Below are 21101 nucleotides of genomic sequence, written 5' to 3'. Positions count from 1 at the left end.
TAAAATATAATACATATATGCATACTATATAATATATATATAAAAATAAATGTAAAACGAACACTAGACACGAGTTTTCACTCTATTAAAGAGGTAGAAACTTTATTATTAATTATGTATGAACCAATCATATTGTAATTTTATAACTATTTTGTTAAGATTCCTCAATAAAATATATTTTTTAAATGTACTATTTTAAGATTAAATAAGTACACAATTGTAAAGCGGCCTTAAGAGGATTTTTCCCAAAAACAAAACTATATAAATTGGCCAATTATTATTTTTGCAGTCACAGTCAAGCAATGTAAGAAACACTTGGCAAATGCGTATCAAATCTAAGTAAGTGAAGTATGGTTTACCCGGACAGTCGGTGCAGTTGAGCAGCGTCTGGACGTACTCCAGCCCGCCGAAGGTCAGCGAGAACTGCAGGAAGGACTCCAGAGACTCGCCGGCCGCCACTGACAAGATGCGATCCATGATCTGCAACTCGAAACATTGTTAGTTTATTTGCTGCCTATAAACAAAAAAATATCAAAACATCCCAAACACTGACTTCAAATTGCTGAGGGAAATAAAAGACCTTATACATAAATGAGTAAAAGCCAGTATCTTATAAAAGCATCATTCTGTCATCTCTAACTGGGGTAGGAGCTCCCTTAGCATAAATTCTAAAGACCCGTAAAATATTTCTTTAAATAAAAAAAAAAGAACTGGAATGTATACCGTACTGTGGAAAACCACTCTATACACAACGAATGAATACAAAATTCAACAGAATTTCAATGTCACCTCTAGTAGTTGGATGGTGAGGTCCGGTCGTGGCAGCTGCGCTTCGTCCTGCGCGGCCAGCTGCAGCGCGCGCAGCAGCGCCGGCAGCGCGCCCGTGGAGTCGCGCGTGAGCAGCGCGACGCAGCGCCGCGCGCGTACGCACAGCGCCAGCAGGCGCAGGAGCGTGCGCGCCAGCGGGCGACCGCCACCGCCCGCGCCGCCCGCCACAGCCAGTCGCTCCAGCATCACTTCCAAACCGCCTGGAGACAAGACGCGATATAGATGGTCATTTTTACGCTGCCGAACTTGGTGGCTGGCCAGCATACATCATCGGGTTTCCGGCACAAGTTGGTAACCACATTTTACTATTTGCGAGATATTGCAATTTTTAAGTTAAAAGCTCATCCCAAATCAACAATTTAAGTATAACTGCAAATTGAATATTATTTATCAAATATTTTATTTTAGTTTTTAAACAAAGATTAGTCAATACCATTCATAAGGACATCTCATTTTTAGAAAGTTTGTGGTTACCAAGTTGTGCCAGAAAACGGAGGACATATTTAATTTTTCATACAGAAAACTTAATTTTACTATGTAGACTGAATAAGGAACTTCAGCCCTATGGGGCAATTGGATACAAAAAATGTTTTCTTGCGTGCGGTAAAAATTAGGGCATCAAATTGTAAGGCAAAGTTTCTTGAAAATGTACAAAAAAACATATATATTTGAATAAAAACGCACTACTTTGAACGACATCACTGGTTCATATGAACGAACTAATGACAGAGAGCTATGAAGGATATCCGGTTTGCTTGCCGTAAACTAACCAATCGGGAGAACTGACAGAGAATAACCTCTGATGTCGCACGTAGAGTTATTTTAGAATTACAAAAAAAGCTAGTAATACGATACAGTAAAAGCCCCTTTTTACGTTTTTCAAGGGAGCAAGAAAAAAAGTGTAAAACTGAGGAAAACACTGAAGTGAGGAAATGAAAAATGTATGGAAAAAATAAAAATTATATAAAAATAAAATATTTGCTCCACTATAGTGTACATATACTTCCAGAAAAATTGTAAAAACGGTGATAAGTGAAAATTGTCAATATTTTTTTTAACCTAAAATAATTTTTCCCCTAAATGTTGGGAAATTTTATTTACAACGATATCACTGTTTTTTCTATAGCATCACTAAAAACAACTGTCATATAGTTCAAACATCGCAATTTAATAATATTAAAACTTTATTGTTTCTAAACGTTTGTCAACTGCGTATCATGATTTGTACAAGTCGATATGACATTTTTGTTCAAATGAAAACTAAGACTAACCCTAAAGGAAGACACTTGAACAAAAAGGTCAATCACACTGCGCCTGCTTTGAATTTAGGTTAAGACAATAATTTATCCTTTATTAGTTAGTTGTTTACCTGTTTTTATTCTTCATTCGCGTGGCACACACGGTGGCGCGCGGGCCGCGGCATTATTATTGCGACATAATTTTGGCTTTTTTGACACATTCCGAAATTCGAATTCCGAAAAATTCTAAACGTAAAACTGGGGTGATGAAAAATGTAAAAAACGTTGATTGGGGGGAATATTTGTAGGAGAATATATGAACAAAAATGGGTTCTGAAGATTTCTGTTTAAATATCCGGAACAACGTAAAATAGAGGAACGTAAAAACGAGGTTTTACTGTATATAAAAAATAATAACATTTTTGGCTCGGTTTAATTGAAGATAAATGTTAACTTCCCATAGTAATACTATTCTATGTGTGGAAAAGAGAAATACTCGAGTTCTTATTATTTGAGTAAATTAGAGAACAAGTTGTACATGGCAAAGTTGGCTCAAAATTAGACAGCGGAGAGACCATCACTCCCTCTCACTTCTGTTCGATGTACTTCATAGTCCTAACTCTCCTATATAGCTGCGTGAAAAATTTCAACGCTTTTCAGTTCGTGGTCATTCATTCAGCAGGCACTCTCTTAATACCCATCTACAATTCCTCTTTTTTCTCTAACTCATATAGTGTCCATGCGGCTCCACTGTGGCAACATCCCCCATCCACGATCAAAGATGTTACTACAGTATCTCTGTTTAAATCACGTCTGAAGAAACATCTCCTTTCTCTTCCTTAATCTCTCCTCCTTTCCTTTTTCCTCTTTTTTCCATTGAGTCATAATTTTGATTTAAGGTAATTTATAAACAAGTACTTTTATTTCTATTTTTATATATCTTTGGCTATTTCATCTTTATTTTCTGTTGAATATGTTCTGTAACTTGAATTATAAAAATAAAACTATTATTTTATTGGTTGGTTGGAAGAAATTGCCATTTGGCAATAAGCCCGCCAATGTACAAATGACATTAAGTACAAAAAGTTAAATAAATAAGTACAAAAAGTTAAATAAATAAGTACATAACTTGTGCTGGAAAAATGGAAATCAAGTTGCGGTAGAGTGGTTTGAATTTCGGACCTTCGGCTCATGAGCCCACAATACTACCACGAGACCGCAACTTGGTTCAAATGATTCATAATGTATTCTCTTTATTTGTATTCTTCTTTATTTCATCGGTTGAACGCGAACAGGAGATGTCAAAAATGTTCAATTTCATCTGCTTGACATTCCATTTTGAGGGCTTGTAACCAAATAAAATAATATATGTGACGTAAAAGCCAACTCCATGCCTTGTAGAGCAGAAAATTACCTTTCGAATGACATTTAACCGAGACAGAACTTACATTGACACTTAATAGAAAAGGGTTTTTGCTAATCTCTGTAGACTCACCGCAGTCGGCCAGCACGTTGGCCATCTTGTACAGCTGCTCGTCGTCAACGGCTTCCGTGCTAGAGGCCGTCAGGGTCTCCACAAACTCTTCCGTGGCGTCGCCGAGTAGCCCGCGCATGCGGTACACCACACGCATCGCGTCGCCTTCGCCGGATATCGCCCAAACCTGCATTTACGTAGGTAAATAAATAATACAAACATGTTCAAACCTTCATAAAAACGTACATTTACCCGTGAAAAAGGACAGATGATGGTCAATCCAAGTCGAGATATTGATCTATACGTCAGTACGCATACCGTTCGCCCAGTTCATTAGACAGACAAGTCTGAAAAAACTAGATTCATGATAAATGTACAGTTTTATTTATAATTTTCTCGGCATACATTTCTAGCATCTTCCGCATTCATACATCTAGTCATACGTGCTCATTGGTCCTGCCCGCTCTCTTAGGATTGCGGTTTATCCAATCATGCCGCGCCTTCCTCGATTGCCTTGTCCCACATTACCGTACATTTTACCATTCTTTCATCATCCGTTCATTCTACGTGACCGAACAATCTCAGAGCCCTTTCTTAATCCTATAAATTATACCTGACTCAGATTTACACTCACCCCTGATTTCATCATTCATTCGTAACCCTGTCATACATTGATTTCCCACACACTTGTCTAAGAGATCGTATTTCAACCACGTTCACTCGGCTTTCATTCTCCCTCAGCCAGTTCCATGTTTCACTTCCATACATAAGTGTCGGGACTAAAACTCCATTGTGCACAGGCAGTTTAGCTTCGACTGACATATTTTTATTGGCAATTACTGTGCTGAGTGCGCCATTCATTTTGTTGTTGGAATTCGCTCTCCATCTTTTTCCACTCTTTCAACTCTTGAAAACATGTTTCCCAGATACACAAATTCTAATTTTCACCTCCAACCAAATCATATAAATGAGAATATAAGAATAAATCTAATACAAAAATAAAGGTAAAAATTAATCTCCACCAAAGTAAAAAATGCCTCCGGCGGCCTCCGTGGTGTAGTGGTCAAGACGCTTGACTCACGCACGGGAGGTTCCGGGTTCGATTCCCGGTGAGAACACAAAAATTAAAATGTGATTTTTCTCAAGCCTAGGTGCTCTGTGATGTAATTCACCACTGTAATTAGGCCTCCTGGCCTGTTGTGGTGCAAAAAAAAATGTAATGTAATGTAATGTAATAATAAAAAATAATTCCAGTAATAAAATAAAATCAATACAAAATAGTTCTTTAAAATGAACTAAAACTCACAAAATTGTAAATTTTGGAAACCAATAAAACAGTGAAAGCACCCCTCCGCATACTCAAGAACCGTTTTAAAGATCGAGGGTCATCCGATTAGTTTTTCATATACTTAAAAAAAATTACACACTGTGTAACATTCACCATTCTGCCTCTATTTGAACATCCATATTCCTTCAACTCTTTCATCTGTTGATGTTTGTGAAGTTAAAGAGCTGAAACCTTTATTTATGCGGGTGAGATTCATCTAATTGAATTATTTCACCTACATACTAGGCAACGCCTGAAAATATTATTTTTTCAATTTCTATACTTCTTCATGGACCGGGTAATTTATCAACAATATTTTGAGTTTGTCCAAATTTTTGTAGGTCATAAGCCCTGTAGATGCCTAGACTTCCATATTACCTTCTCTTAAATGTTCTTCATCTCTGTTGTAAAATGTCAATAAAAACAGCTCCCCAGGGAGTTGAATCCAGTCCTTGTCTACAAAAATTTGGACAAACTCAAAATATTGTTGAAAAATTACAATAAACGAATCACATTTTTTTTATTTAATTTGATAAACCGCGGTTTTAATTAAAACCAATCCAACATAACGTCTGGTTTATAAAAAAAATTCCCCTTTCCAACAAAAGATGTCACTGGCTTTCTCAATACTTTCATTCTCTACAAATGTCAAAAAATGCCGTGTATGAAAATGGACGTCAACTACCCACAGGTAATTTTCGATAGTCTTAAAATTACTTATAAAATTGTTTTATTTTTTATAAATTGATATTATTTTATATCCTCTGGCAAGAATTTAATTCAGAGCTAACTGAAACAGTGAGTGAAAAATACATTTCAAAAGGTTAAAATTCCTGTCCGGTTCTGACCTTCTTGTAAACATCCTTGACGGGCAGGTCCAGCGACATGATCTTGTTGTTGACCAGCAGCTCCATGCCGTTGTCGTCCTCCAGGAGCGCCACCAGCTCGCAGTCGGCGCAGATCTTGTTCTTCACGTCGCGCATGAGCGGCCCGAGCCCCGCCTCCAGCGACGAGTACGGGTTGCCCAGCATACGGCCCTGAGGAAACGCATGAGCATGGTAAAAAGAGCTATTGGTCATTGCAGAATAATAGAGAGATTGATTGATTTTCACATATTCAACTCTTATAAATATATTTTAATAAACCGACATGAGAGGCGTGTAATTTGGGTCTAACCAACCACGTCAGCATCGTGACTAAAACATGTATAATAAAGACCGAAATGGCTAAATTAACATGCAGAGTACATACATGCAAAAAGTCCTCCTGCTGGGAGTCCTTCTCCAGCATGAGGAAGAACTCTCCGATGTCGTTCTCCTCCGGGTAGATGATGGAGCAGAGCCTCTCGAAGATGAACACGGGAGTGAGAAAGTCGTGCAGGGGATACTTCTTCACGGTCTCCATACACACGGCCATGAACTCCGCTGTTTCTGCTTCCGTTCCTACAATAAACAGTCACCCGTATAATATCAAAACAGCAGTCATTACAAAAATGTTTCGAGTATGTCCAAATGTTTGCAGACCGGCTGGATTTCCTCCCTAGGGAGTTATTCAGATCTAAATTTGTTGCAACAGAGGGAAAACATTATGTTTCTTTACAAAAGTCAACAGATGGAAGAGTTGAGGAAATGTGGATGTTACACAGTGTGTTGAGTGGCCACTTAAACCAGCCAACGATAGGTCTTGCATCTTGCACATATTGCCTTCTCAAAATGTTTTCCCTCTGTTGCAACAAACTTAGAGCGGAGTCAATAGCTTAAAAATGTTGTAATAATTATTTGAGGACTTAGATCTGAAGCACAAGATGCTTCAGATCGGCGGTCTCCAAACTCAATAAGGATGTGAGCTACTTTCAGAAATGGAACTTGTCTGGTGAGCTAACTACGCAAATTCCCTCTTTATAGTATTTTATCATCGGCCCTTATCGTACCATACATAATATTTTTATATTAGTTTAAATAAATTAGAAAATCAAATTAACAATAAAACATAAAATTTGTACCTTAAATATTTATTTATAATAAAAATAATAATTAAATATATGTGTGATTAAAAATTAACATAAAAATAATTAGTGAAAAGAATGGCATTCACTTTCCTCCACAATTTTTTCAATTCTCGGTGAGTACTCTTAACAACCTTCATAGTGGAAAACGTTGACAGCAACCTTTTAAGCATTTCGTTGAAAGTTAACACATTTTAATTTTATTTTCAGAGTTCAATAATAAAATTTACTAGGCGAATTTAATATCCTACGCGAGCCACGGAAACCGTGTGGCGATCACTGCTTTAGGTGATAAAGCATTTACCAGCTCGGTAATTCAATTCTCTGAAGGCTTAAAGGAGACAATAGATCGACAAGGGTTGCAATGATGTCAGTAGCTTATGATGCATTACCCCCCATACAAATACATATTAGAGTATCCACGCATGGCGTCGTAAATATATAGAACCAATATATTCATTTATCAGTTCAGAGACAAAAATCAAGATGAGGAGCATGTCTGCATTTGAACTGCAAAGTTTTTGAAAAATATAAGGCGGGATGTCGGACTGCATGAGTACATAAAGTAAAATCCAGGGTATGCTCGGCAACAACAGTTTAGAGACTAGAAGGAATGCGTATTTAAATACACATTTTTATCCATTGTTGCGCGGTATGATCGATAATTCTGAGATTATGATGAGCATTGGTTTGTATGTTCCTGATAATTACCTAAGACAGCGTCAGCATAGATTGTTTCATATTCCGATATGCAGGAGCACCCTGCCGTTGGAAGGGCTACAGCTATGCTGAACAACATCGCTCTGGATGTTGATCTATTCCATGTATCCGAAGGGGTTTTCCGAATCAGGATTCTCCTACTATTTTGACACGAGTCTCGTTATGTATTTTTTGTCTTTTTATAATATGTACGTATTAAATTTTAGTTTGTAATGTATGTAATATTTAAAATTAATTAATTGAATTTAATTTCATCGAACCCTGAGACTAGAATAAACAAACCGACGTTCTAAAAGTTTCTGACAATAACACGGCGCGTACCAGTGGTCATTTCTTCCAGCAGTTCGAGCAGCTTCTCCTGCGTGTCGTCGATGAGTCGCGTGCGCTGCACTACGAGGCGGCGCAGCGACAGGTAGCCGCCCAGCACCGCGCCCATAAGCCGGCCCTTGTACGCTCGCCGCACGCCGCTCTCCTCCAGCATCATGGCCAGCAGCTCTGTGAGCCGCTTCAGGGCGTAACCTGGAGGAAAACATGGTCATATAAACGTGATACTATTTACTAATTATAATAAAGAAAAAAAGTAATACAACAAAGCGAAGTCAGTTATTTACTTAAAATACTTATTTATTACTTCGAGAAGACACGAAAGACATTCGATTATGAAGACAAACTACCGACTCTGTATCTTCGAGTTTTAAGATGAGCACGTCGACAGGTATAAAAAAATGATTATTACTATTTAATTATTTCCATTGATAGCCTCAGCTTCCTGAAAACACGCATCGACATGTCAGTAAAGCAAGTTTCGTAATACCTCGGCAGATAGAGTTAAAAGTTAAGTATACGCTCTCGATATGTACCGAAGAAAATAGCGTTTGTAATTGCCCCCAGATATAGGAGCATCGGCGCAGATTACCAGTCTTTGATCCGGTGACATGATGGATTACCTTGGGCCAGGTCAGACGTCAGAGTGGTCACCTCCAGTTTGTGCAGATGGTCGATTTCATCCGTGAGCAACTCCGCAAGGCGAGAGAGCACTCCCCGCAGGGCTAGGAACTGTTTCCACGGTGACTCAGCAATGAGACCTGAAAGATGTAGACAAGTGTTTATTTCAGAATTTGACCAACAACTTTATCAATGTTGTAACTGTGTCATTAAAATTCATACAATAGTAGAATATTTCTTGGAAAATCTCTTCTTCTACCTATGTGCATTCGAAGACAACTTGGTTATAACGATCGCGGAAATAGCAGGATCTCGGATATGAGGAAGCATTGATTGACACTTTAGTTTGTGGTTTTCTCCGTACATTTATTCACTTCTATAACGAGCTTCTTCCCAAACATACCGAACCAAAATATTGTCAACAGTCGAGACAAAACTATTCAATTGTTTAAAAACATAATTTTTAAAATAAGAATCTATATAACAATATTTGAGTTTGTCTAAATGTTTGTAGACAAAAGACTGGATTTCACCCCCTCGGGAGTCATTAAGATTAACAAATTACAACAAGGATGGAGAATACGGATGTATGGATGTTCAAACATAGGCAAAATGGTGAATGTTGCAGTGTGTAAAGTGGCCACTTAAACCAGTCAATGACAGGTCATAAGCCCTGTAAATGCCTAGACTTCCATATTCCCTTATTTAAGGTATTCTCCATCCCTGTTGTTTTTTTTCTTTAAAAAAAGAAATATTTACGTTCTTATGATTTACCCAAATATTTCATTTTGAGGGCCATTTTCAACGAGTTGTAAATAACTCACTAATAGAAAATGGAATCGAGTTGGGGTAAAGTGGGATTCGAATAATTCGTTGTAATTTGTTAATCTTAATGACTCCCGAGGGGGTGAATTCCAGTCTTTTGTCTACAAACATTTGGACAAACTCAAATATTGTAAACATATAAGAACTTACTTTGGTAGAGTTGCAGGAACTGTTCACTGGCCTCCCCCGCTTTTCCTATTTCCGGTAAGAAGTTAGTCAGAAGAACGAGGACCTGGAATAAATGTATACTGTTAACATTTTAAACAAGTAAATATTCATAAATTAATGATTTTGGATAACTGAACTCTGTTATATTGACTCGTATCTTAGTTTCTACCAATCGGTGGAGCCAATCCGTCAGTCAATTGGTTTCTTGAAAATTTATTGAAAAATTCATAAAAATGGTTTCAATGAAAATGAACTGGTTTTCAACATCAGAGATCGATGTGACCACATGTTTGCAATAGCCTGTAAATTAAAGCGTGTTTATGTTGTTATGGCAACCATGGATGATCATGATTGCAACCGATAACAGATTTTTGGTTTCACGAATAGCCACATTTTTCTTATGTTTACCAAATCAGCAAATCACGAGGGGTACAAATTTAAACTTGTACAGGGTTCAACTTTGTTCCTACAAATTAATCATGTCAAACAAAGTTGTAGAATGCTCGCAAGTCAGCGCTTCGTGTCAGTCAAATTAGGCATGCGTAACTTAAATTTGAACCGGTTCAAAAAGACAAATATGAAGGTCACCGCGGTACATTGTGAGTTTCGTTCGAACCGAATCATACGAGTACGTGACGCTTTACAGAAAATTAAATTTCAGCACAGCTGACTCGGCGCATCAGCGGTGATTCATACATTTATTTGAGCCAAACAGTGCGACCTGTATCGTTCAGCTCTCTGCCATAACTGTTTCACGCCTGAGCTCGCGACTCGCGTGAAATAATGTGAGTCGGTCAAAATTCCAAAACTCCAGCTCAAAAAATAATCTTCCCTACGTCAAACCCATATTTTCATCGCTTTTGTTAGTTATGTTTCATCGTTCAGATGTGTGTTTTGATCATTCACCGATCAGAACAACACGGGCGATGTAATAAAGTCTTGGTGGGAATTTTTTAAACTATAAAACTTTAAAAAATTGTAAAGATGACACATGAAAATATAAATAATTTTCAATGTCTAGTTTTATATTTATCCAATAAGGAACTTCAGCCCTACAGGAAATTGTATGTAAAAAATGTTTTCTTGCGTGCGGTAAAAATTAGAGCAGAGTGAATTGATAAAAACTAACTACTTTGATTGACATCACTAGTTCATATGAATCAACCAATGATAAGAGAGTTGTGAAAGATTTCCGGTTTACTTACCGTCAACGGACCAATCGGCAGAACTGACAGAGAAGATTCGGAAGTGGAGTAGTTTCAAAAATACAAAACTTTAAAAAATCAATATTTCTTTTGGCTTAGTTTGATTATCTATCAACAAATAAATAAAACCACTGAACTTCCTCATTGTCGCATTGTCCCACTGTCCTGTCCCTCCATGAACTCCGCTTATGAATCCGATGATATAACGACATGTGCGGGGAGTATACTCACAGCTTTGGTGCGCTCGTAGGACGTGCAGAGCGACTTGACCATGAGGCAGGCCGTGTCGCGGGCCATCTTGCTGCTCGGGTTGAACATGACGGGCTGCAGCCAGCCGCCGTCGCCCAGAGACAGCGTCACCGACCCCACGTTGCGGAACGCCTGACAAACACATTTATTTCATTTTCGGAGCTTTTGCATCGATGAGTACATCACGGCATACACAAATATTACGTTACATACAAACATAAGCATTACATCTACAAAGTAGACATCCTACAAAGGCATAACCCGTGTGTCTATATACATAAAAAAAGAATCATCAACTGCAATAAAATAATGATGATGGTTGGAAATAGCTTCTGCAAAAGCTGATTTTGTGTAGTGTAGTGTAGTGTGGTGTGGTGTGGTGTAGTGTAGTTTATTGTGGTGTGGTGTGGTGTGGTGTGGTGTGGTGTGGTGTAGTGTAGTGTGGTGTAGTGTGGTGTGGTGTAGTGTGATGTAGTAAAGTGTAGTCTCAATAACTTCAAAAGCGGGCTAGATTTGTTCTAGAAAAGTTAAACACGCCAACAACTGACTTTTGGTTAATAGATTTAAGCAAATCTGTGGTGGCCCAGGAAGAATAGGGTAAGCGTCAAAAAATTTCAACAAGTTTATATATCGGCAATCACAACACTGCAGCACTCCTTTCTGCGCATACCTTGTCCTTCCAACGGGCCGTGTACTTGGTGGCCAGGCATTGGTCGCGGCCGGGCAGCGGCTGGCACTGCGAGTCGGCGGGCTGCGCGGCGGGCGGCGCGCAGCGGCGGCGCCAGTCAGCGTACGACACGCGCCCCGCCAGCCACGAGCCCAGCTCCAGGGGCGGCGCCTCGGTAGCGGGAACACCGCCCTCCTGGAAACGTGAGAAACAAATAGAGCTCGCTTAGTCTGTCACTAAATAAATCCGCAAAAGTTAAGTAATTCGGCGTATTATTAAATTTATTTTTTCATTCAAAATTACGCTCGTCTAAATTTATTTATTTACACTCTTTATCAAAATACAATTTCATGTTCACTTTGCCCAGCTAACAAGGGTACATACCCCGTTCCAAGCTAGGCAATTACATTTTAATATATTATAATAGTTAACAAATTAATATAGAGCACAGACAAACAAAATATAAACTTATAAAGTTTATATTTGAAGCACTAACTTTGTGGTTATTCATTATAATAAAATACACTTATTCGTATACACAGTTTGAAACATATACATACAGACATACACATATATACACATGTACATACACAAACACGTACATACATAAATATTAATGAACTTACTAAGGCTTTTTAGGCTGTGCCCGTGTCAAGCCATAATAATTAACAAAAAAAAATACACAGTAAAATTAATTTAATTAAATTATGATGACATGTGATGCAATATTTTTTATTTCCTTTTTCAATTACTATAAAAAAAAAATACCATATTATCTTTTACAGAATATCTTATTTTTTCTTTCTTATGTTACACAAAAATATTATAACTGTTCATTATTTACTATAGGAGCAAAAATTACTGTTTTTACTATTAATATGTACTTCATTGTTATGTAATTATGCTTTATTTTTTTAATACTCTGTTTTATCATTTATGTTTATTGTAAAAAATCAAAAAAATTTAAATTAAAAAAAAATAATAAAAATAAAAATAGAATGACAATCCAGAAAAACAAGGTATAAATAATAAAATTCCAAAAAAGACAGTGTAAAAAAATAATCAAATATAAATATTAAAATATAAATTATACAAATGTAGATTCATACATAATCAAATACGAGTATATAGAATAATAGTATCATTGAAATCAAGAAAATGTTTTTTTATTTTATATAAAATATTTGTGGCGATGCGTGTTAATGTAATTATTTGTACCAACTGTTTATATTAATCCCAACAATATGTATACTTGTCCCAATAATTTGTTAATTTGTAATAATAATTTATTTTGTAATAATACTGGACTTCTATATTACCTTCTCTTAAATGTTCTTCATCTCTGTTGTAATATGTTAATTTTAATTACATGTAGTCAATAAAAGGGCCTCCGTTCAATGGCTCATTCTGGCCTCCGTGGTGTAGTAGTCAAGATGCTTGACTCACGCACGGAAGGTTCCGGGTTCGATTCCCGGTGAGAACACAAAAAAATAAAAATGTGATTTTTCTCAAGCCTGGGTGCTCTGTGATGTAATTCACCACTGTAATTAGGCCTCCTGGCCTGTTGTGATGCAAAAAAAAAAATGTAATAAAAATGTGGCAACTATTGTGTAGATTTACTACCCTTTTCATTTATAAGGAAAAAACAAGTTTATCCGGTTGTTAAGTTTGTCTCGGGTCACGAGAGGCTATGGAAGATCGTTGTCAGAATTATTTAGTGTATTAACTCCGCCCATGTGGGCCTCCACTCCACTAACCTTGGCGGGCGGGGGCTGCATGAGATGGTTCAGGTACTGCAGGCACGGCAGCGCCACCTGCTGCAGCGCGTGGGCGTCCTGCGCGGCGCCCGCGGGCTGCGGCGGCGGCAGCGCGCCCTCCTCGCCCTCCACGCCGGCCAGCCCGCTGGACAGGTACGGGGAGCACCTGAGGAGAGACGCACACACGCACATTATTCCGTCGCTTCGAGAATGCAATTCGATGAGGCATATCTTCATACCAATATTCGCACCAGATGGCGCAAGGGAAACCGAATGCATCTAGCCGATGGAAGAAGGGGGATTTATCAGCGCTCCAGAGTCCCGATAATTGGAAAGTTATATCCAACTGTCTATAAAGTCCAATTGAATTTTCTGTGCAAAAATGTGTATATTTGAAGGAAAGATAGCAACCTCCAAAAAAATTTTTTTTTGGTTATGTCATTCTGTAGTTTATCAACTACATTTTTATAAAAATCATGAGTTGAGTTGCAAATGTAGTTTAAAATCATACTTCTGATGGTTTGAAAATAGTGTTAAGCGAACATAGCAATACCCATCAGCCATTTTATTTATTTTATTTGGGAAATCAAAAGTTCTACATACATATTTGTAGTAAACAAACAGATATGGTGTATAAACTCAGAACTAATAACGGTTTTCCACAAAGTATACAAAGTTAGTAAAGAAAATGTATTACATATCAAATAAATACATATAAGTTTATACATATAAAAATGTTATTTCATGTACTCGTAAATATTTTTCAATAATCAAAGATTTTTTTTATATTTATTTTAAGAACAGTAAGTTACTGTAAATTGGGCGGGATTAGGACAAGAATGCTAGAAGAGAGGATAAGGAGGGGAAGGGAGATGTACATATTTATTATTATAATGTCTACTAAGTTACATAATGCATTTTTAGTGTAAATTTTAAATCTGACAGAGTGATGTTTGTGTAATCTATATTTTTAAATTTTGTATTGTACACTAAAAAAGTCCTACGAAAAAAAGCATTTTTAACATACGGTGTTTTACTTATTGGTACATGAAACAGGTGGTACCGTCTACAAATCCTGGCTGGCATATGTATTGTTATTAAACTAAGTAGTTCTTTACAGGGATTGCATTTTTTTCTAACCAACAAGTTAGTATAATGATTTTCAGACTCTCGAGTTGTCAAAAACACAAAAAAGGCGGCAATAAATGTCGACAAAACACAATAAACTGTCATTGAAATTACAAATTTCTCCTACAAAAAAGTTGGTATAATTGAGCTGTCAGTTTTGTAGGATAAAAGTAAAATCTCCGATACTCACCATACCCACAGCCTGATGATGCAGCGAAGGCGCACCTCCCAGCACTCCGCGTTGTCCTGGATCTTCACCAGTCCGCCGAGCAGCAGAACAAGCGGTCGCACCTGGGCATTCATGGCCAGAATCAAACAATGTATTGCAACATGCAAAAATCCTTGTGAGAAGCCAATACATAAGTCTATATTTACACACTGTTTTTATCCACATTTCTTCATGTCAAAGGCAGCTTTTGGGAGAGCTGATTGAAAATGTGTAAATTTATAATTGTTGTAATTTTATGTATATATAATGTATAATTTGCAAATATCAAGCCCCACACTAATAATACGTATTCTGTAAAATGGGGATCAGCGCCATGTACGCTCCCGACGTCACTGCGACCTGTGTAGATTATTTTTTTATTTCTTTTTAAATGGGAGTTGAAGTATCATTGACCTCGCTTAAAATGTACAAGGTTTATGAGGGAATTTTGGCTGTGGATCTTAACAGGAACTTCTCCGCATTTGCTTAGTGAAGAGAAAACCACCGTAGCTCAATCGCAAATAACTATTGACGTACTAATAAGCGACGTGATAACAATTTCTCACAATGGTTGTTTATCGTATTCGCGATCACAATGCGACATCCGTGAACACCTAATCATGTGAATTACTGCATTTAGCCAGCGGTTGGCAAGCCAAATGTCAAGAAAAGTGGTCACCATAGTAATGGTAATTGAATTATCACTTTTCGCAATTCAATTAGACGAATCTCACCCGCATAAATAAAGGTTTCTGCTCTTTAACTTCACAAACATAAACAGATGAAAGAATCGAAGGAATATAGATGTTCAAATATAGGCAGAATGGTGAATGTTACACGGTGTGTAAAGTGGACACTTAAACCAGCCAATGACAGGTCATAAGCCCTGTAGATCCCTAGACTTCTATATTACCTTCTCTAAAATGTTCTTCATCTCTGTTGTAATAAATTTAAACATAAATGTCTTCTGTTATTTTCGGAAACAGAGTTTCATGTTTGCAGACAAAAACGATTTGATCACTGATCAGTAATTTCCCATCACTAGTGACATTAGTTTGACAGCTGTCATTTTAATCAAGCTATATTTTAAGGACAATAGTGATAATCCTCCCATATTGAGAGTAAGCGTGCACTTACAGCGTTGGTGTGGTCTTGCGCGGCGGCGTGGCCGAGCAGGCCGAGCGTGATGCGCTGCGATAGTAGGCGGCACAGGTCCTTGGTGGCCGGCAAGTTGTCGCGCGTCACCACGCAGATCAGCTGGTGGACTTCCTCCTGGCTCTGGAAGTCGGAAACTCGTCATTTCTAATTTAGACACAGACCTCAAAATGTCCGCTAAAGAGCTCGAGGAAGCGTAGTGATCTCATAGAAATACAAAACTATATGTGCCAACATTGGAACCAATGTTAAAGAGTAAGTTGAAATAACAAAGAAGCTTATCACATTCAATAAACACTGTACTACAATATTTGAGTTTGTCCAAATGTTCATAGACAAGACTGGATTTCACCCCCTCGGGAGTCATTAAGATGGAAGATGGAAGAATTAAAGAAATATGGATGTTCAACATAGGCAAAATGGTGAATGATACACAGTGTGTAAAGTGGTCACTTAAACCAGCCAATGACAGGTCATAAGCCCTATAAATGCCTAGACTGCCATATTCCCTTATTTAAGGTATTCTCTATCCCTGTTGTAATTTGTTAAACACTGTTCTAGTGAAAAGGACTATTTTATCAACTTGGTATATAATTTTTTCATATGTATTTACATTCCTCGATTTGACATTTTTCCACTTTTTACTCTGAAACATTTAGGTGACCAACACACATTCTCATACAAATATTACCCCCATTATGTATTTTTTACGTATTTCATCACCCCAGTTTCACTGATTTATTTATAGTTAATGTGCAGACAGCGCTATATCCTCAGAGCAATAATGCGCCAAGCTATAGAGGAGCCCAAACGTAGGAAAACCACTCTATGACTATTAAGTTAGCTACAGTTGCAGCAAAACAATGGGCCGTACTCAGGTCGAGAATTGCCAAATCGAATGAATTTAATCCAGTGTTGCCGCGTATTGTCATCTTTAGGAATGCTAAAAAATAGTACGTACATATTAACATATTATATTATCGGGAATGAAGTATGCGGAATGTGATGTGTATTTAAATTGATGCCCTACCTGCGGTGTGCCCCTCCTGAGGTTGTGCTGGACCAACTCCTGCACGAGGCCGAGCTGGCACAGGCGCTGACGGTGCTCGGGATTAGAGGCGAGGGCCCGCAGCAATGTCAGGCACTGCGACGCGGCTGACAGGGCACAGCCGTAGCAGTGGCCGGATTCCGTTTCTACGGACAAATGTCATCATATTATCTAGATTATATGCATTTGCATAACTGAATTATATTACATTTACAATGGGAATGTCACATATTAAACATGACAAAGAATCCCATTCAATTATCTACTTGATAAAAAAAGCCTTCTCATATATAACCGAATATGCTACTGAAAATATACAAAACATATATCAGACCTACTCTCCAATACGGGTTTCAGATATGGAATCCTTATTTTGTTAAGGATATATACTTGTTAAAAAGACTCCAAAGACGAGCTACAAAGTTGTCGCCGAACCTAAAACGGCTTCCATATGTGGAGACTGGAAACTCTCGGTCTCACAACGCTGCAGGAACGGCGAGTAAGTGGTGACCTGATAGACACACGAGATACTCAACAGTCACTATAGCTGCCCAAATTTGGATCCCATGTTCGAGCTTAAACAAGATGCTCGTCTTCGAGGCCACAGTCTCAGGCTGGAGAAAACGAGATTCAATCTAAATCCACGGAAGCATTTCCCGAGCAATAGGCTTGTTGATGGTTGGAATAAGCTGCCACAAGAGCTGATCTCAATGGGTTCAAAAATGGACTAGATTTGTTTGGGAAAAGTTAAAGTGCGCCAACAACTAATTTTATTTTAAATATTATTATTTTATTTTTCTTCAATGTAGGTATAATTTACACGCTTATTGAAAGTCAATATATAAATTAATAAACAAAACAACACAAAGAGACAGTCAGGTTTCAATAAATAACTACACATTCCAAAAATAATCAAATAAATTAACACAAATCCAATAATACTGTCAGTTCCATATACTGCTATCTTCCATGTACTCATTGTATCCATAATAGGCCTTTTAATTATTAGAAAATTTAGAATTTATTATCTGTCATAATTAGGACATTGTATAGATTTAAGCATATCAGCTTTAAACTGCTCAGTTAAAAATTATATAATAATAATTTACATTACAGACGTGTATTACATTTACATCAACATAACATGACAAATTATATTATATTTACATAGATAAATACTATTACATTAATATTACTGAATTAAATTACGTGTTAACGAGTCACCAAATGTTTAACGGTAGAGACAATGTAATAGAACTTACCGATAGCTTTTCCAGCTTCCTGCTGCAGTAGGGTGGTATACGCGGGACGCGCGTCCGCCTTCAGTTGCTCGCTCTGCGATTTGTCATACGCCACCAACTCGCGTCTAGAACAACACAAAAATTCAGGGACTTTGTTTTTATAAAATTATTATTTAAAGCACAACTTAACTTTGTGATTTTTCTAGATAATAAAATATATAAATAAATAAAGCGCCACTGGTGACAAAATGACCACTTCTAAACGCAATACGAGTGTGTCGGTGACGAAGTGAAAAATAATAAAATTCAACATTGAAAGCAATTTGATATTGATCCCACCTGCTCGCGAGCACGCGCTGGATAATCTTGGAGAGGTCGTCGAAGTGGTTCTTGCTGTCTACGCAGTACTTGTGCGCCACGTACTGGATGAAGCGGTTGACCTGCTGGGAGCCTCCCGCGCCCGCCGGCGCCCCCTCCTCGCCGGGCCCCCGGCCCGAGTCCACGCGGTGCTCCGATATCTTGTGCAACAGGTTCTAAACAATACGCAAATGTTTTATTTATCTATTTAGTAATGGACATTGTCTATTTATACAAATTATAGGGTTTTAATGTGACAATAAAAGAATAGTTAAAAACATTTTTAAAAAACGAAAAGAAACATTGACAAACATAAGGGACGTTGAGACAAGATCTGGACTATTTATTTAGTGCTCGTTTAAATCGCCGTAAACTTAAACCAAAAGAGTCCAGATCTTATCTTGAGTTAACAATACGACAGACGGGTCATTGGAGAATTAATTTGTTCTTTGCTGATCCTAAAATCCAAGTTTAAAAATACGTAAAAAAAAAAAAAGTAATAAAAAACAAAATATGTAGATGTATAAATATATATATATATATTTATACGTCTACATATTTTGTTATATATATTTATAAATATATTTATATTTATATATTTAAAAATATGTATATATGTAAGTACTCATTATTCTAGGACTTGTCAAAAGAGATAACTTTTTACGTGATAGATATGGTAAAGGCAATAAAAGGTATTGACAATAGCAGAACACCAAATGCCGAACATTTGTTTGCTGAAAATATAGTTAAAGCGGTAGTTACCTCTATGAGCGGTTTGATGGCCACCAGCTGACGGTAGACACGGTCGGCCTTATCCAGCAGTTGGCCGATGGCGGCGACCATCTTTTTGCGGTCCTCGTCGTTCTCGATGCGATCCACGGCGCAGCAAGGCCGCGCCGTCAGTGTGTAGTCGAATTTGGCGTACTTGCAGAAGCCGCACGCGTGGCACAGGAACGGGTCCTTCTCGTCGTAGTTGATCGCCCTGAGTTATAAAATTCAGCAATGTCCATATTTAGTCGGTCACTTCTGTTCACTGCACTTTGTCCTAACATTCCTCTATATACCTCTTTGAAAATTTTCTACGCTTATCAGTTCACGGTTTACTTCATTGTTCTTATTCTCTAAACACCCTCTCAATTCCCATCTACAATTTCCCCGTCTTCTCTGACTCGTCTAGTGTCTATGCGGCTTCTCTCATCTCCCATCCACTACCAAAGATGTTTATACAATAATAAGAAAAATAATATTTGGCTGATTTATATAGCTCGACAAGTTTTCCTCTTCCTGAATCAAATGCTGACCTAAGAGTAGATTTTCTTTGACATGTATTTTCCCTAATACAAAGTTTAATAATTAAAGTTTAATAATAAAAGTTAAACAATATCTCTGTTTAAATCATACCTTAAGAAATATCTCTTCTCTCCTCCTTTCCTCTCGCTTTATTCCCTTTCCCCATTGATATTAGTTCATTTATATTTCTATTTTTGTATGTATTTAGTTTTATTATTTTATTTTCTCTGATATAAATAACACCTTTAATGTCTACGGGCAGAGGACAATCGCACGAGTCAACTTATTAAATTTTTCTTGTATTTGCTCATTTTGTACTATACAACTAAGTTCAGTCAACACGTAAGCCGAAACACGTTATTAAGGATAATATTACCAATGTACTTTATTACACAATATAAATTTACTAGGAATCGGCTACAAAAAAGTTTTCTCAAAGAAGAACCTTTTCTTACTTTATGCCTCAAACAACAAAACATCGAAGAGTTATCACCTAACTACATGTGATAGGCTGGGGCTGCAGGTTGGGCTTATCGTATAATGAGTTAGAAACTACCTTAAACATATCTTCTCTTCAAGACCTTCGAAATAAATCCTACCTTCTAGTCTTATTTATAATTCTCAACTCACTCTTTGATGCCCCTAAACTACTGAGCTCAGTAAAATTAAATATCCCAACTAGAAACCTCCGACAAAACTTACTCTTTCATACCGATAACCATAGAACTAACTATGGTTTTCATTCCCCTATTCCCAGAATTCTCAGGTCTGCCAACAAACATACCAGTCTTGATTTCTTTGATAACAAGTTGTCTTCTCTCATACGATCACGAATCTAATTCAATTATAAACACCTCTCTCCCGCTTCCACTCCCACCGAGTCTAATATATACCATTGTGTCTTTCTACTTTTCTCTAATAATAATTTTCTATGCATAAATATGTCCTTAAAAATGCCCATTGGGCGTATGTATATGTAAATAAATAAATAAATATGTATTTCCGATTATTAGCAATAATCAAATTCTATAAGTATAGAGAAAAAAGGGGGTTCTTTCAATATTAGATTTGATTTCCGCAAGTCTGAGATGATTTTAGTAGACATTGTAAATATTTAACTCCATTGTAAACTTCAACGTTTTAGTTTCACTTTTATTTAATTTTGACCAATGAGCGCTTTCGCCCGAGAAGGCATCTTCAGGACTGTCCGCACCGGTCCTTCAAAAGTGAAACTAAACCAAGAAATGTTATTGATAATTTTATCTA

General features: G+C 37.3%; 1 protein-coding gene across 1 annotated transcript in view; it reads right to left on the bottom strand.

The window, feature by feature from the left end:
- Positions 1–21101, bottom strand: part of LOC148271415 (protein purity of essence-like) — a 51041-nt gene that overhangs the window by 18322 nt on the left and 11618 nt on the right. The window contains exons 9-25 of the mRNA XM_088241417.1: positions 19308–19527; positions 18528–18721; positions 18210–18313; positions 16930–17093; positions 15882–16022; positions 14727–14827; positions 13409–13574; positions 11655–11846; positions 10967–11116; positions 9513–9594; positions 8540–8677; positions 7914–8111; positions 6119–6309; positions 5716–5904; positions 3562–3727; positions 790–1028; positions 360–480 (exon numbers count right to left, since the gene is read on the bottom strand). Of these exons, the coding sequence (XP_088097543.1) occupies positions 360–480; positions 790–1028; positions 3562–3727; positions 5716–5904; positions 6119–6309; positions 7914–8111; positions 8540–8677; positions 9513–9594; positions 10967–11116; positions 11655–11846; positions 13409–13574; positions 14727–14827; positions 15882–16022; positions 16930–17093; positions 18210–18313; positions 18528–18721; positions 19308–19527 (2756 nt within the window). The remainder of the gene's footprint in view (positions 1–359; positions 481–789; positions 1029–3561; positions 3728–5715; positions 5905–6118; positions 6310–7913; positions 8112–8539; positions 8678–9512; positions 9595–10966; positions 11117–11654; positions 11847–13408; positions 13575–14726; positions 14828–15881; positions 16023–16929; positions 17094–18209; positions 18314–18527; positions 18722–19307; positions 19528–21101) is intronic.

This window comes from Micrasema longulum, unplaced genomic scaffold (assembly GCF_059751315.1).
Source record: "Micrasema longulum isolate JH-2025_06_02 unplaced genomic scaffold, ASM5975131v1 h1tg002886l, whole genome shotgun sequence".
Taxonomy (NCBI): domain Eukaryota; kingdom Metazoa; phylum Arthropoda; class Insecta; order Trichoptera; family Brachycentridae; genus Micrasema; species Micrasema longulum.
This window is presented reverse-complemented; position numbering and strand designations above follow the sequence as displayed.